The 18538-nt window shown below is 42.4% G+C and overlaps 1 protein-coding gene across 5 annotated transcripts in view; it reads right to left on the bottom strand.

Annotated features, from left to right (window-relative positions):
• Positions 1-18538, bottom strand: part of TBC1D8 (TBC1 domain family member 8) — a 128909-nt gene that overhangs the window by 71082 nt on the left and 39289 nt on the right. For 4 of the 5 annotated variants that reach the window (XR_008664875.1, XM_055328492.1, XM_055328491.1 and 1 more), the window contains exon 2: positions 15012-15167. Coding sequence is in view for 4 of the 5 variants with exons in the window: in XM_055328492.1 (XP_055184467.1) it covers positions 15012-15167 (156 nt within the window). In the remaining variant the exon portion in view is untranslated. The remainder of the gene's footprint in view (positions 1-15011; positions 15168-18538) is intronic. The other variant, XM_055328490.1, reaches the window with a different exon arrangement.

Raw genomic sequence — 18538 nt, 5'->3', positions numbered from 1 at the left:
TATTTATTCACTTAGGTTTTCCCCAGAGGTATTTTCAGGAAATAAAACAAGCATCTCATTGTCTATACCTACAGCCTCTGCACGAACACAGCCATAAATAACTTGATCCAAGCTTCAGTTTCCAAAAGCAACTGTTTCTCTCTGCTTAACAACTGTCCGACCAAATTAAGGGTCTTTCCCAGCCACCTAAATCCCAATTTACAATGAATGGACATTCCATGTGTGCAGTTCAGATCTGTTTCTTTGAAATAGTACATTTCTCCTCTGTCCAAACACTAAATGTCTACCACCAAATGCTTGGGCTAAAAAGCCATACAGACCACAAAGGGGCTAATTAAAAGCAACACTGCCAAGACGGTGTCATTTCTAAATTTCACTCAACACTCACCCTACACAGAGTAACTCAGAGGCAAAGAATTTGAGGGGAAAAAAAAAAATCACAAATGAGCAGGGGAGAGGGTTGAGCCAAAGTCTTTCATTTTCAGAAGCCACACACTCTTCACGTGAATATTCTAACATCTGATCCATGCCTGAAGCAGTATCCTCACAGGAACCTGTGAAAGTTCAATATCACTATCACATCATGACTGACCGTGTTTTTACCCACGTACATCTCACTGTATTGTTTAAGAAACTAAGTTTTAAACATTTTTATGTAATTTATTTGACCTTTTCTGCCTTCAAATTAAGACACTGAGTCCCTAAAAGTACTTGCAATAAGTGAAAAACTCAATCTTCCTGACACTGGAAGTAAAATAGATTTTTAATTTATAATTAAAATAATCATTTAAATGTCCTTCTTTTAGTGCCATTAGAAACACTTCTCAGAATTAGAAGCAAAGGTGTAAGAAAATCTGACCATTAACCAAAGTGGGGGGGGGGATCAAAAGAAACAACCAGAAAGGACACAGATAAAATAATCAGCAGACAAGGACATAAAACAGCTATTATAAATACACTTCAAGTGTTCAAAAAGTAGAGGAAAGCAGGAGGATGGTGAGAGACCAAATTAAAGATATGAAAAAAAATCTAAGCAAAACTTTCAGGGATGGAAAAACAGTGTCTGAAATCACAAATAAACTGGATAGGATTAAAAGTAAATTACACACTGCAGGGGAAAAAAAAAAGTAGGGAACTTGGACACGGTGATTAAAAACTAAAACGAAAAGCAGAAGAAAAAGGATTAACAAGAGAAGTAACATCATCAGTGAGCTATAGAATAGCAGCAAGCAGCTTTCTAATTGGAGTCCCAGGGGAAGAGGGTGTGGGGCCAGGAGGACAGAGAACAGAAAAATATGTATATATTTGAAGAAACAGCTCAATTTTTTCTCAAGTTTGATGAATACTATAAATATCCAAGAATCTCAACAAACTCCAAGCAGAAAAAGTATCAAGAAAAATCACATGAATGCACATCTAATCAAACTGCTGGAAGCCAGTAAGGAAGAAAAAAAGATAATTATAAGAGCAATAAAGAATGATAGATTTGTCAGAAACAATTCAAGCCAGAACACATAGAAGAAAAGCTTTAAAAGTATTAATAGAAAAAAGCTAACTCACAGGTACATGAATAAAAGGAGTGAATTCTTGTATAACTTGGGAATAATAAAACCTTCCTAACCATGCCTCAAAATCATAAAGTGTAAAAGAATGACATTCTAAATCCTGCTACGTTACATGATGAGATGAGCACTGGGTATTATACTATATGCTGGCAAATTGAATTAAAAAAAATTTTAAAAACCTTTGCAAGGTAAAAACACACCAAAGGAAAGCCCCACTAAAAGATATGACAAACTGGAAAAAGATTTTTATAATATCATTTCTCAGATAAAGGACTAATATTCCTAATATTTAGACAGTGTCTAAAAATTGAGGGGAAGAAAAGAATCACCTAAGAAAAAATGAAGAAACAAAGGAGGAAGAACAAGGAGATTCTGAAAACAGCCCTCAAACATAAAAGATGCTAGACTTCCTCATAATACAAGGACAGCAAATGAGAACCACGCAGAAACACCTATGAAGTTGGCGGAAATCCACAAGTTTGACAACAGATCCAATGATGAATCAGGGAAATTAGGTACTTTCATCCATCACTGATGGCAATTTTTTTCATTGGTACAAATCCAATGGAGGGAGGGAAATTTAGTAATATCTAACAAAGCTTCATATTCATTTACTAGAGATGGGATTGTGGGACTTTAAGGGTAATCCATCCCAACGATTCAGCAGTAAAGGTATAAAATTACTCATCAGGTGAATTTATTTATTCACTGAAGTATGACCAAGGATGAAAACACCACAAATGTCCATCAGTAAAGAACAGCTTGAATAAACTATGGTACTTCTACATAATGAAAAATAAAACAAAAACAAAAGAGAAGATAATCTGGACTCTGTGATATGGGATGATTTCCAAGATTTGTCCCTAAGTGAATAAAAGCAAGGCATAGGACAGAATATACATGATCTTTGTAAAAGATCCTCCTAGTAAAAGGAGGATGCGAGAATGTAGAGTATATTTGTAAAACAAAACAGTAGAAAGCTAAGCTATAAAAAGTGAGGTGTCCCTATGGCAGAGGGAAGGAGGCAAAAAGGGGATAGCAGTGAAAGCCTGGCTTCTCTACACACACCTTGTTTGTAGATTTTATAGGTTTGATTAAGGAATTATAAAAGAGTTTTCCTTTTTTAAAAAGTTAATAAAGGAAAAAAAATACTGAATTTAAGTAAATTGATTTATCAGGTTATTAAAATGATTATACAGAGAAAACAGCTCTTTTAAACAATGTTGACTATACATCCATAGTTAAATATATTCTAAGGCCAAAGAGAGCTGCCAAAACTTAAATTTCATTCAGTATTCTTATTAATACTGCTGTTTTTTTAGAAATAGTATCTATGTGAATGTGTGAGATAGATAATAACTATGTGAATATTGTTAGAAACCAAGATTTTCAGTATATAAGAGAAAAACACAAAATCCAAGCTAAGTTATAACTGTGGTTTTACAGTTGAATTAGTAAGATTAAAGTGAATTACATTCACATTAATGTGTGAATCACTAGGGGTGCCTCAGTGGCTTAGTCAGTTAATCATCTGCTTTCAGCTCAGGTCAGATCCTAGGGTCCTGGGATTGAGCCCCACATGGGGCTCCCTGCTTAGTGGGGACCCTGCTTCTCTGTCTCTCTCTGCCGTTCCCCCCAACTCATGCCTTCCCCCCCTCTCTCTAGCTTGCTCGCTCTCTCAAATAAATTAAAAAATATATATATGTGAAACCCTAAATCCTACTTCTAAACTAATCTTTATTTTTTTATTTTTTATTTTTCTAAACTAATCTTATACTATATGCTAACTTAGAATTTACATTAAAAACCTGAAACATAAAAAAGTTTATATGAACTCATGATTTTTCTTTTTCATAACACACACTTCTTAGCTCATACTTACTGAAAAGCCTTAGAAGCGGTGACAACCTAGTAACAATGAGCAACCCTATACCCTAGACTGTGCCCCCTACATACCATCCTCCACTAAAAGGAACCAGGGCCACTGAAGAAATGCCAGACCCAGACAGAAGGAAGAAAAGGCACAATATGAACACTCAACCTTTACTGGCCAGAAAGCCGGGAAGCACTCAAATGTGATTGGGAGCAGGACCAAGTGCCAGAAGCCACAGGAAAGTGCTCTGAGGGGCAGATGAGGGCACAATCTGAGTACCACAAAGGACCACAATTAACGGACACATGCTGGGTTTATAAAAACTGGCTCCCAGTGTTCACCGTATAATCCTTTCAACTTCCTGTACTTTGAAATTTTTCATGATAAAATATTGGGAGTGAAAAGCACTTTAAACTTTAAAACGATGCTAAAAAGGAGGAGGGAAGAAGAAGGGGGGTAAAAAACTAAAACAATTCACTTGTCACCAGTGCAGATCTCCAGGGCCCCAACACCTCACACTAATGACAGGTCATTAAAGGGCCAACATCAGCATTCCCCTCCTCCCTTTTCTAAAGGTACCATGTTCTCAGGGTGACCACGCAGCCTCAGTGAAGGAGTTCAAGTTCTGTACAGTCAAGCTCAAGCTGACAGGTGTCGAAGAACAGATGAAATGGGGGGAGGGGAGAAATCACTACTTTGTGGTATGTAGAGAAAAAGTTAATAGGGCGGTGCTTATAATGGGTCAAACCACTGGAAGAAAGATTGATGGAGAAGAAGGCAATGAAAGCAGCCACATGAACTCATTAACTAAGCATCACTAGGAATAAGACATCCAGGGGAACCATGACTGCTGAGAGGACACAGAATAAAAGATGTGGAACAACCTATCAAGTTGTTTGGGTTTTTTTTTTTTTAATGCTGAATCTAAATTTAACTGAACGTTTTGAGTTTGTTTTTTGTTTTTTTTTTTTTTAAGATTTTATTTATTTATTCATGAGAGGCACAGATAGAGAGGCAGAGACATAGGCAGAAGGAGAAGCAGGCTCCCTACGGGGAGCCCGATACGGGATTCGATCCTAGGACCCCAGGATCACAACCAGAGTGGGAGGCAGATGTTCAACCACTGAACCACCAATTGGTGGCTGAACATTTCTAAGTATCTTGTAGTTTGGGGGTCATACAAAGGACTAAGAAAGGAGCTGAGCTCTACCTTGAGGAAAGAAACAGAAGCACAGGGTACAGGACATTCTACATAAAAACTGGCCTAATTTCTTCACCAAATGACTTGGGGAAAATAAGCGGGGTCGGGGAGGGGGAATGAAGGATTCCTGACTAAAGGAGACAAGAGACACAACCCTCAAATGAAGTGTGGTGGATTAGAACCACCCAGATCTACAAAGGACTCTTAAAGCAAACGAGCAGCCCTGGTTGGAATGCACCAGTGACACCAGAGTCCCAGTTAACTCCACTAGTTTAACAATGCCTTTGCAGGGGCAGAAGAATGGCCACAGATTCAGAGATTATTACTAAAATACGTAGAGGTGAAATACCGGTTTCTAGGATTTGCTTTAAAATACATTGGGGCTGGGGGGAGCACCTGGGTGGCTCAGTTGGTTAAATGTCTGCCTTTGGCTCAAGTCGTGATCTGGAATCAAGCTCCGCATTGGGCTCCCTGCTCTGCAGGGAACCTGCTTCTCTCTCTGCCAGTCTCTCTCTGGCTCTCATAAATAAAAAAAATACAATCTTCAAAAAAAATAAAATACATCAGGGGGTGAGGAGAAGGAGGAGAGAATAAGAGATAAAGCAAAGTAGGCAAAACCATGATACCAAGGCATTTATTTTCTGATCCCAATGCATGGGCCTGTAAGAGGTCATTACTCTGTCCTCGCTACTTTGGGGTATGTCTGAAAATCTTCATAACGAAAAACACTTTTAAATCCCCTTGTTAACAAAAAAGTCATTGACTTCGATAAACTGACCTCCACACTTAGGAGGAACACTTTGTAAAAATCACACATGAAAGCAAAGCAAGAAACAAGGGTGAAGGATTTCACACTCCCTGAATTTCCTTATTATTTTTTCAATCAGGATCACTCCCAGCCCCAGGCAACTCAGATCATTGGGTTCAGCATAGGTCTGAGAAGCCAGCACAACAGCAAGCCCTGAAGCAAGCCCTCTGGGAGGCAGACAGCTTCAAGGCATAAAACCAGCATGAAGGGATTAGGACAAAACATAGGCCAGAAAAACCTGTGAAAGAAGGAGCGCTCCCCATGCCACAGAGAGTCCAGAGGCTTCCACTCTCACGCTCTGCCTTCATTTTCAATCATTAAGGAATCATCTAATAAAAACTCATTCACCAAAGTCATTTTATTTTGAAACCCATATGTTTTGGCCAGTCTCCTCACATCTACTAAAACAGAAGGGATGAAACCAGATGTCTGCCAAGATCCCCTCCAGATGGTTTCCTTTTTTCCAACAGGTCATGCTTTGTGCAAATGTTAGGCAACAAGGAAGATGACAGAGAAACCCAGCTTCACACCTTTAGATCTTATAGAGGTCATATTTATTCTTAAGTATGCCAAGTAACAAATCAGGATTTAGGGAGGAAGAGACTTCATGCGGAAGAATTATCTTAAGAGGGAGAAAGGGAGTGTGTTGCCAACTGAGGGTGGGGACTGTGGCTACCTGGAGAATGCAAGACTATGGGGCCTGCCAATATCTACCTGGGTTAAAAAGCATTTTTTTAAAAAAGATTTTATTTATTTATTTATGAGAGACACACACACACACACAGACGGTGGGGCAGGGAGGGGGTAGAGACACAGGCAGAGGGAGAAGCAGGCTCCATGCAGGAAGCCTGATGTGGGACTTCAACCCGGGACCCAAGAATGACACCCTGGGCAAAGGCAGGCGCCAAACCGCTGAGCGACCCAGGGATCCCCTAAAAAGTATTTTTTAAGTAGGGCTTTTGACCTTCAAATTTACGAAGTCTAAAAGTTACATGCAGGATTTGTCTGCTTTTTAAAATCATAAGCAACATCCCTAATGGACAAACATCTTCAGTGAGTTTAATTATTTGAGCCTAAGCAAAATTGTTTTAAAAAGTAGGAGCCTGGTGACAGAAACTCACCGAATGAAAAGAAGCATTAGCCAAAGCACGCCTCAGCCATTTCCAAGTGGAAATCTCACATGGAAAATGCCAGCTAGTGTTGTCCAAGGAAATCCCAAGCAACTAAGAGCAAATATGACAAGTCACAGTAAGTCGCCTCCGAGTATGCACCCAGAAAAAAGTTCTAACTTTCCTCCTGCAGGGCTACCTCCCAGATTTTCCTTGAAGTGCACAGTGAGTTCTGTTCTTGAAAAAAGATCTGGCTGGCACTTCCTTTGCTGCCCTGGCACAAAGTTCACCAGGACACTAATCTGATCCACCCTGGAACATTTCCTCCCATAATAAAATTCTCTCTCCAAAGACAAAGCAAACAGTGATGCAGAATACAAGAAACTAAAATGCCAGCCATGGTCAAGGGCAGAGATAAGAAAGAAATCAGAAAGAATACTGAGAATGTTCTAGCAGGACCTGTGCCTGAGCCACCCAGTGAGGCACTCCTGACACAAGATGTGGCCCTGGCAACTTACTAAGCAATTTATGCCTTGCTTCCTCCCTCTCCAAAGTCAGTAATTATGCCTACCTATATACTGTTGAGAGGAACAAATGAGGAAAGTTTGTGCAAAAGGAAAGAATTTTTTAAGCTGGAAAGCCTAACTCCTGTGATTCACAATTCTTAAAAAAACATATGCCTCACATTTTCATTAGCAAAACTACTATAGCTTCCTTTAATGACCTTGGAAATTTCAGTCATGTATTTTTTTCATTTTCTAAAGTGAAAGTATTAAAAAAAAAAGGAAAAAAAACTTAGTTAAGATTTTATTTACTTGACAGAGAAACAGAAAGAGTGCAAAAGCATGGGGAGCAGCAGGCAGAGGGAGAAGAGGCAGGTTCCCCCCAGAGAAGAGAGCCCACATAGGGCTCCATCCCAGGACTCTGGGATCATGACCTGAACCAAAAGCAGATGCTTAACCTACTGAGCCACCGAGGTGCCCCTTAAGTTTTTTCAAACTACACATTTAACCCCTCCCCAGATACAGGTATGCCTCTGCCCATACAGGTGGGTATCTACCTTTGGTCTGCTTGAAATTCTCTACACTCTACCGGTGTAAGGTGGTATCATGATGCTTGCCCATTTTCCTGCTCTCACTCATTTCACTCAAAACCATGGCCTGGGGATCCCTGGGTGGTGCAGTGGTTTAGTGCCTGCCTTTGGCCCAGGGCGCGATCCTGGAGACCCGGGATCGAATCCCACGTCGGCCTCCGGGTGTATGAAGCCTGCTTCTCCCTCTGCCTGTGTCTCTGCCTCTCTCTGCCTCTCTCTGTGTGTGACTATCATAAATTTAAAAAAATTAAAAAAAAAAACCATGGCCTGAAACCTCGTTAAAAAGGTGAAAATTCTGTACTAATACTGTCACAAACAGTCAGAAAAGTATTCAGGCACTCTGGGGTTCAAACTCAGATCTGTGAAGACATGAGCATTATTAAAAGATGGTCTATACAAAAGTTTGACGACTTCCTCAGAAAGCTCCTGCTATCTTGGCCATGTTTCACCCTGGCTGTCTCAAAGCAAGGCAATCAAGTCCTCTTTCAGTAACCAGAAAAGACAATCCACCCATAGCTCAATTAATCAATGTTAAAAAGAGTCCAATTATTACATAATCGGTTTAACTCCTGGAACGATCAATGCAGATAATCCAGAGCCTTTTCTTTTTTTTTTTTTTCGTAGGTCCCCAAAACAAGGCAAAGACAATTCAGTCTTCCAGGCCATGGTAAAGAATAACATACGTGTCAATAACACACCAACAGCACTGAGAGTCACCTACCAACAGGAATATGAAGCAACATATGGGTAATTCACAGCTCAGACTTTTTTATGTTTAAAGATTTTATTTATTTGAGGAGAGAATGCACAAGCACAAGTGGTGGAGGGCAGGGGCAGAGGGAGAAGCAGACTGCTCGCTAAGCAAAGAGCCTGACGTGAGGCTCAATCCCAGGACCCTGAGATCATGACCTGGGCCTAAGCCAGACGCTTAATCGACTGAGCCACCCAGGCACCCCTAGCCTGGACTTTTCAACTGCCAAGAAAGTACAGGCTGAGACATCAGAAGAGACACCCCAACAATTTCTCCTTGCTCCTCCAGGGCCCCCAAAAGCCCTTCATACTTAGGTGTCAATGCGGTCCGAAGCTAACCCACCCAAGGCTGGAGCCCTGGACTACTCATCTCTTCCGTCAGCTCTTCCCTCCCCTCCCAACCCAGACCAGGAATTGGCTCCTGAGATGTGACTCTCCTGGTTCCACTCACCATGTCCTTGATTTATTATTTTTTCTTTTTTTTCCTTGATTTATTTCTAGTCATGTGCTGATCATTATATCTAATTTCAAAAATAAAAGAGACATGAAGCCCTCTTGGTTATGCAGTCCTAAAATGAACAAAATTCTGACACCTGATACAACACAGACAAACCCTGAGGACATTACGCCAGCCACAAAAGGACAAATATGTACAGTTTCACTTCAAGGACACTCCTAAAGAAGGCAAATCCACAGAGACAGGAAGCAGAATGGTGGCCACCAGAGGCTAGGGACGAAGGAATGGGACTTGGTGTTTGAAGGGCACAGAATTTCAGTTTGTGCAAGTGAGAAATTTCTGGAGATGGATGTGGTGATGGCCACACAATAATGTGAATGTACTTAATGCCACTGAACTATAGACTTAAGAATGGTGAAGATGGTGAATTTTATGTTACATATATTTTACAATTTAAAAAAATGGTTTTTGGGGGGCTTGTTTTGTTTTGAAAGATTTTATTTATTCATGAGATAGAGAGAGAGAGGCAGAGACATAGGCAGAGGGAGCAGCAGGCTCCTAGCAGGGAGCTTGATGCAGGACTCAATCCCAGGACCCTGGGATCATGCCCTGAGCCGAAAGCAGATGCTCAACCACTAAGTCAGCCAGGCATCCTTTGTTTTGTTTTGTTTTGTTTTGTTTTGTTTTGTTTTTTCTAAATTTTTATTTATTTATGATAGGTACACAGTGTGAGAGAGAGAGGCAGAGACACAGGCAGAGGGAGAAGCAGGCTCCATGCACCGGGAGCTCGACGTGGGACTCGATCCCGGGTCTCCAGGATCGCGCCCTGGGCCAAAGGCAGGCGCCAAACCGCTGCGCCACCCAGGGATCCCCTGTTTTGTTTTGTTTTAAAGCAAGATCCCTGTTTTGCAAGTTTTTCTACTGCTCAATGGGTCCTGGACGCTTGTTTTACAGTTTCTGACCCAGGGCCTCACCCGGCCATGGAATATCCCTGCCCTGATTGCAGAAAGGACCAAGAAGTGTTATATAAGATTGCATGCTCCACCTTCCACTCCTTAGGTACCAGATGCTTAAGTGCTGAGCCCATTACCTTCTTTGACTAACAGACTACTTACTCATATCTAAAGCAGGAGTCCATACTGGACCACTGTGGCTTATTTGCTTGCCTACTATTTGCTGCACACCACGCTCTATCCTGGACACTGGATAACTTTTATCTTCATTAGAGGGCAGATTAAAAAAAAAAAAAGTTAAGTAACAGCACTGGTACGTGCTGGAGGGCTCCACCAGCAGAGTGGGGGAAGTAGTCGGGGGCGGGGAGGGGGGGCCGGGAGGAGTTTCTCAGAGGGGTCATTTGGGTGTCAACCTGAAAGACAGGGCACAGTCCTCCATACCTCTCTCCTACACAAGCCCTCACCACCCTCTCGCCATGCATCTTTTATCCACTGAGGCCAGTGAGGTGTATAAAGCTTTGATATTCGTTGGTCCATGTTAAGTCAAAAAATAATAGCAACTTATCGCTTAGCCCCTTCAAACCACAATCATCCACAAATCCGCTGCCAAATAATATTGTTCACCCAGGGGATTATCTACCTTGCTCTTCCATCTCTGCTTAAAAACAAACAGAAGGAAGGAAAGAAGGAAGAAGAAAATTCTTCTCAAAAGCTCTCCTATAGTCTCCCCACGCTGCCGTGCAAACAGTCAAAAATCAAATCAAAAGTGGTTCTTGCAGGCCACTCTTCCTGTTCCTGCCCACGTCCTGGTGCCGCCCAGGCCTTTCCTACAGTTCTTCTTTGTGCTTTATCTGAGATTTAAAACCGGGGCAGGGATCCTTTCTCAATGCTCAAGACACAATAAAATATTAAATATGGTGAGTCAATATCACAGCACAGGATGCCCAAGTGACTCCCAGAAGAGGCCTAAGGATCTCAATCAATACCACAAGCCAAGACACAAATACCGTCCCCGTTCTTCTCCCCTAACCCAAGAAAAGCAGCACTGGAAAGAACCACTGCATACACAGGGGACTTCCTGTGGGCAATACAGCTGAAGAACGTGCAGCATCTGCAGACCTGCCATGGGTCAGGTCCAAGTCAAATACTCAGCCAAGTGGAAACTAAACAAAGCAGATCCTGGCTCAAGAGAAAGAATATTCTAGGAATTCAACCTTCTCAGGATTGCACTGTTTGGGCAGGGGAGTGGGAGAAGCAGGTAGAAGCTGTGGCAAACTTTACAGCATGCAGTTCAGCATCAGAAAGTGCATCCCCGTGCTGCAGAACTTCCTTACTATGTGCTCATCAAGGATCTTGCCGCCTCTCACTTCCCTACTCTTCATTCCAGCTCTACCTGCCACCTCTGGATTGCTCACTGTATTCCCCAGGACCCCGTGAACACGAGTGGAGGGAGGCTCCTCACCCAGGAACCCCCTCACCACCCACAACACTAAGCACGTGTCTGGTATGGGGCAGGCACTCAACATTTCACATGAATGGGCTTTGGGGATTGAGAAGTATCCTGAAATATTTAAGTGTCTGGATGTTCATTTAGGTTTTTAAATACTGAAAAATTAGAACCAGTTAAGTATCTAATAAAGGACTAAATGAGTAAATTAGTCTACAGCCAGAAGGTTGAGGGCTGTGCATCCATAAACTTGCTGTGGTCTGAAAGTACTCCAGGAGTCCCAAATGGCTACTGTAGACCTCCTGGACTACACAGATCCAGGAACTGAGCAGGGTCCCCGCTCTGCAGACTCCCCAGAAACCAATCTAGTGAGACAAAACTCCAGACATTCCCATCAAAAGCTCCAAACCCAGAGCAAGACCAACTATCTGGCCTGGGGAGAAATCAGAGAGAAAGAGAAAGGGACAGGGTCTTGCTGCATCCCACATCCAGCTCAGCAGCACACCTGTCCTCTCTGCTCTGTCACCAAAATACTACTCAGAAAGTTCTCCTACACTGGTGCATATACTACAGTGTCAGCCTTAGATGACCATGTCCAAGCATGAGTGGGATGCAGAGCAACAACATAGCAACCAAGCCAACACCTGACAGCAGAAGAGGATAAACAGAGGAGTACAAGGTGTTCAAAAGACAAACTGTATCCTAGAAGAAACCCTCAAGGAAGAAAGGGAAATCCTCACAAACGCTTCATGCTCCAAGACATCAAGAACATGAATTCAGGAAAATAAGAGTGCAAAGAGGAAAAGATGAAACAGAAAAAAGGGAAGAGGAGATATCCAAGAAATGATGACCAAAACACAGTCAAATGAGGGGTGCCTAGGTGGTTCAGTCAGCTGAGCCTCTGACTTGATTTCAGTTCAGGTCACAATCTTGGGGTTATGGGATGGAACCCCGTGTCAGGTTCCACACTCAGCATGGAGTCTGCTTGCGATTCTCTCTCTCCCTCTCCCCCCCAGACCCCACTCATGTGTTCTCTCCCTCTCTAAATAAATTAAATGTTTAAAAATCACAGCAAAATTAGTAGGTTAAAGCAGCAAAGTGTGGGATACACAGCAGAAAACTGAATTATTATCTTAGAGGAAAGGATACTAATTGAAGAGACAGATAAAAACATAAAGGATACTAGTTGAAGAGACAGATAAAAACAAGAACAAAAAGCAGACAACAGCTATCCAACAGAAAGGTCTCTGGTGGGGATTCCAATAAATGGAACATTAGGCGCATTTTTTTAAAGATTTATTTATTTATTTGTGATAGACATAGAGAGAGAGAGAGAGAGAGAGAAAGAGAGAGAGAGAGGCAGAGACATAGGAGGATGGAGAAGCAGGCTCCATGCAGGAGCCCAACACGGGACTCGATCCCGGGACTCCAGGATCACGCCCTGGGCCAAAGGCAGGCGCTAAACCGCTGAGCCACCCAGGGATCCCGATTAGGTGCATTTTTTAAAATACACATAACGAACAAGAAAATTTCCTGATGTGATTAAAGAAATCAAAATTCAGTGTGAAAGAGCACACTGAATTCCAGAAAAATCTAACACAATGTGTTCAAGGTAGTATCAGATCACAACCAAGTTACTAAACTACTTAACCTCAAGGATACAGACAGTTACAAGTGCAAAAAGCACATCACCCACAAGGGAGTAAAAAGGAGGAAAAAAAAAAAAAAGGCCAGCCTCAGATTTCTCCCATTGCCTTGTTAATTACAGGAAGACCCTGGAGCACTGGATGGCCAGAGACTATTATACCCAGCCAAGGTGTCATTCAAGTCCAAAGCAAGGGACAGATCCTTGTAAATGTGAGACAATGGGAGAAGAAAACAGGAATCTAGGCAATCAAGAGATGAGCCAAAATTAGGGCCCCTAGGTGGCTCAGTCAGTTGGGCACCTGAGAGAGAGAGCGATGAGCCAAAATTAAAGATTCTGTATTAGGAAAGCCATACCTGAATAAAAGCATTAGATCAATTTAAGTAGAAGACAGAGCCAAAGAATGATGGACAGCATGACAATGGAGAGAATGAAAAGTACAACATGAAGTTAATAATAACATGCTTTTAAGTGAGAGACCAGAGAGGAAGGAAAAAGAGTAAAAATGCTGGCACCTTGGCACCCCCCTTGGCTGGGGAGTAAACCCATATGGTCAGAATCGCAACACTGCTTTAAAAAGCCACAATCCTAACCTTGTGATGCTTTCACAACTCTCTTCCCTTAACCTTTAATGAACCCTTTAGAAAATAAGCTCTTGTGTTAAGGAAACATTTATTTTTTTTTAAATTTTATTTTTATTTGATGATAGTCACAGAGAGAGAGAGAGAGGCAGAGACACAGGCAGAGGGAGAAGCAGGCTCCATGCACCGGGAGCCCGATATGGGATTCGATCCCGGGTCTCCAGGATCGCGCCCTGGGCCAAAGGCAGGCGCCAAACCGCTGCGCCACCCAGGGATCCCAGAAACATTTATTTTTGAAGCTTAACATTTCTCTGGTTTTACTTCAACTTCTCGCTTAGTTGAGATCAAGTAAAAACAATACTTTTGTTACAAAATAGCACTGTCAATTATTAGCATTGTAATTATTTTATTACAAAATAGCAGGTTCCATTTTCACAAAGTACAAAGGTACTTTTGTCTCCAAAACTATCACTGTACCTGCCCTAAATGCAGTATACAGTGGTCTCAATGAAGTGAACCCAGTGTGACCAGAGGTTACTTTGAGCATCTAGGATATGGGGTAAGAGACATTTCCTTCCTTGTACTTGTCAAGTATTGATGGATTATACTGAATATGTGCCATTTTTATGATCTTATACTAATACAGAAGGATCTGTCTTAACTAGAACAAACTGGGGGAAAAAAATACCAAGATGTTATGTTAGCAGTGCTTAGAATTGTAGGGTGGATATGGTAAAAATTTTCTTCTTCGTACTTTTCTGTATTCTCCAGGAAAAAATATCCAGCATTGTTAAAGAGGGTGTGGTGATGCTGGAAATTTATGGTAGCTAGTCAAGTGTTGAGAGAAAAAAACCAAACTAGAAGCCTCGACGTGTATTAGCACAGGTACACAGAAGAGTGGATCAGCACTGATAAGAGGGTACAGAAGATTTCCTGTCCTTCTCTCTTACCAACTTAATTTCTGGAAAGTGAACATTTACAACTTGTATAGTTAAAAAGACACATCTTGCTTTTGTTTCTTAATAAGAAGAGGCTTCTCAGATGGAATGATTCCCAGTCCCTGAGATGCTGGCATGGCAGGTAGAGCATCAGAGAATGTAGGTGGATTAAAACCCCAGATGAAGAGGATGAGGGGATTTCAAAATTCCCATGGGGTGGAGCAGTCCAGTGATGCTGCATAAATGTGGAACAAGGGGGTGAAAACTGCCCTGAGTCAGACGCAGCCCTCAGACACTACCCAGGACGATGTTTTTTAGGTCAGAAACAAAATTAAGGAGGAAAGGGCTCCGTTCATACTCAACAATATATAGCACCTGGAACAACACACCACACGAAAGCCTGGCATGCCCAAGCTAAGGTGCCCAAGCTTGTAGCCTTTATATGCTTTTGATGGCTGGAAAGAAAAAGAAAAGAGCTCATAAAAGCAGATGAGTTTCTAAAAGGAGTTACCTTCAAGCTTCACCAACATGCAGATACTCAGCATGCTTAGACCTTAAGGTTTGGAATATTCCAACTGGAACAAAACTCACCAGTGGCTATGGCCCAGTAAACGTCTGATCCACTCAGTAACTCACCACATGCTATGGGAGAATAAACCTGGGACCCAGGCACTTGAAGGAGAATTCGAAATGGAGCCACCCGTGCATTGGAATCCAGCACTGCATCCAGAGCACCTACCAGGCGACCTTCAAAAGAAAAAAGAAAGTGCACCTCTGAGCACAGGGACTGACCAGCTGCCCACTCCCCGCACACAGTTCAGTTGGTGTCTAAACATGACACGAGAAGGCAACAGGCTTGGGTCCAGTTCTTCAACTCACCTCTCAAGAGCCCAAGCTCCATGAGGCCCAGAGCTCTGGCTACCCGATGCCAGATACCCAACATCTGGAACAGGGCCTGACATTAACAGGCACTCAGTGCACATTTGCAGAATCCAGTGACCAAGTGAACAAGGGACCCCAGAAGAGTCACCTAACTTGTTTGCTTTCCTCAACATCTTCAAAACAGAGGCAACATGACTCTGTAAATAAGAGCTGGAGATCTGTACTCAGAATGCCTGACTCGAGTCCCAGCTCCCCAATTTTCAAGCTGTGTGATCTTAGGCAAGTTACTTAACTTTTCCATGCCTTGTAAAATGGAATAATCGCTGTATACCTACCTCATAGGGTAATTGTAAGAATTAATGTATGTAACATTCAAAAAGTCTTAGACTATCACCTGGATGTAAGAAGTACCATTATTATTTTATCATCATCTCCATGGTATATGAATAACCCCTGCCTACTCCAGAAGGGGACTGTGAGCAGCAAATAATATACTGGAGTCCTTCACAGGCCATAAAAGCATACAAAGTAAAGGTTTATCATTCTGTTGTCATGAATATCAGCATGAATCCACAGCAAACACAGAAACACACCCACCCACACAGCAGGTGGCAGACGATTTCATATTGTCCCATTACTGGTAAAAGTGTTTGCCAAGCTTCCACACTGTAAAGTTACTCCTTTTTCCCTTCATAATTAACAAGTATGCTGTGAAGTACTTTGAAACTACATTCCTCATTAAATTTTCAACTTTTTTATTTCTATCAGTATGGTTTCATGTTCTCCTGCTTTATCCACTCTGGCATTACAGGTATTTTGATGTTCACATTGTCTCTGACAATGAGTAGCCAGTGAGAGCCCCTTCAAGCTGGTTTCTGTGTCCTTTGGACATGTCCTCATTATTCTTTCTACTTTCTGGCATGATCAAATAATCCCAGTTCAACCTGTATTTTTCCTGCTTTAGCCCTGGAATCAGCGATTTCTCCAAGAAGCCCTGGTTCATTTAGTGAAGAATGGTATGAAAAGCCAAGATCTAGGATCCTTGGGTGGGTCAGTGGTTGAGTGTCTGCCTTTGGCTCAGGGCGTGATCCTGGAGTCCTGGGATCAAGTTCCACATCAGGCTCCTGGCAGGAAGCCTGCTTCTCCCTCTGCCTGTGTCTCTGCCTCTCTCTCTGTCTCTCTCATGAATAAATGGATAAAGTCTTTAAAAAAAAAAAAAAAGCCAAAATCTGGGAGCCAGGTATACTTACTGCTATGAGGGTGCTTGCTCCCAGAACCTTTCAGTGGTCAGAATTTCATACTATACGTACATGTGTGTATATGCATATGTGCATGGGTATATATATGTATTTACATATACATAAGTACACATTAACATTATTTTTATATTGATTTTATACATAAAAACTGAGCTCACATCACTACCTCCAATTGCAATCCAATTGCAATCCACTGTTCATTCCCATTTCTTTCCACATTTCCAACTCTCTTCAACACCAAGGAACCTGGTTTCCATTATTCTTAATGTATTTACATATCTAATCAGTCCTCCTGTTGCTACCAATGTCCCCTTTCTGACAGATGCCCTCTTCACCCTATTCAGGCTCCAACTGCCCATCCACCCCCTCCCACCCCCCATAAAATCACCTTGATCTGTCCCAATTAATGACTTGAGGGGAAGAAGGAGAGTGTGTGACTTTATAGCAATTATTCCTTAGGCTGCTCAGAATTTTTACCCCCTTACTTGTTTGCACTTGACTTACACATAATTGAGGGGGGCTGAAAGCTGTCAGATTAAGGGGCTGCTACTTTAACACAGAACCTGCACAGCTGCTTAGGGGAGCTCTGCGATTAAAAGCACAGGTCGGTGTGGGGGGGTAGAGTAAAGTTAAAGATGCATTTGTATAAGATTGATAAACATGCCTGACTGTCAAAGCTTGGAGGGAGGGAGTGATAGGGAAGTGGATGGACCCTAGAAAGGTGCTAAAAACCCCACCTGTTCTTCATGTAGACTTAGCACTTCCCAATTTAAGTGATCTGTTATAGAATCCGTATCTAGTTTGCTAGTAAGAAAAACCTGAGCAACAAAATGAAGGAAGTGAGAAGGGTGGGAAATAACAGCATCACCACAACACAGAAAGCAGTTGTTTTTATCAGAAAGAGTGATTTTTTTTTTTTCCTCTTCAACTCAGGAGGCTTTTGCAATGGTCCAGGTGTCTTATACCAACACAACCAACCTGGTACCAAACTTCAGCTGCTGGGAAGGTGGGGAGGGAGCGATGAAGGGAATGGGGGGCAGACAACGACTTCTAGTTTCAGCTCTACCATGTAAAGAATATGGAGTCCTCACTCCCATCAAGAAGCTGAGCAAACCGAAAACCAGGGGCTTTTCTGGGACCCATCAAAGAACTAAGGTCACAGTTCAAATCACGACCCAGAAATCTGGAGAGAAGAAACAATTCAAAGTCACAGCCAAGATCTGCTTGCCTGACACAGAAGGCACTGGGGCCATTACACCAGTAGAAACACTTAAATGGTGGTTTTGACAAGTTGCTGGAGGCTGAGTGCAAACTAACAGGAGAGTAAGAAATTCCTGGTGGCCACAGTCTTAGGGGGCCCCAAACCCGTATGGTTTTTACCACTAGGTTCTTGCTATGAAAAGCCAGGAAAAATCCCCACATGCTTGCCTAGGGGAAGGGAAGTCATCACAGTGCAGGGTGCTCAGAGCATCCTCCATAACACAGGCCTGCTCTCCAGGGAAAAGACTTTTCCAGAACTTTATCCTAGCTAGGGGAAGGCCATTTCTGACTTCAACCCACTCGTCTTCCAGTCTCACCTTAGGAGAGGGTGAGAGGAAGAGAGAGGCATCCAAGAAACACTGCTAAAGAGTACAACCCAGGGACACAGACTGAGATTTCTCTGATAAGATTTACAGGGTGCTTCTCCCCATTCTTTATCGCCATATCAACAGCTGAAGAGCTGGAAGACTTCGATTCCACGTGAAGAGTTCAGGGTTTTGGGGTTTCTCAGTGATTAAGAAATCTCTACACCCAACATAAGGCTTGAACTCACAACTCTGAGACTAAGAGTCCTATGCTCTGGGGCACCTGGGTGGCTCAGTTGGTTAAGCGTCCAACCCTTGGTTTCAGCTCGGGTCATGATCTCTGGGTCATGAGATGGTATACACCCTCAAGCTCCTCCTCCTGCCTCTGCGCTCGCTCTCTCTCTCTCTCTCT

Source organism: Nyctereutes procyonoides, unplaced genomic scaffold (assembly GCF_905146905.1).
Source record: "Nyctereutes procyonoides isolate TBG_1078 unplaced genomic scaffold, NYPRO_anot_genome, whole genome shotgun sequence".
In the NCBI taxonomy this organism is placed as follows: Eukaryota; Metazoa; Chordata; class Mammalia; order Carnivora; family Canidae; genus Nyctereutes; species Nyctereutes procyonoides.
This window is presented reverse-complemented; position numbering and strand designations above follow the sequence as displayed.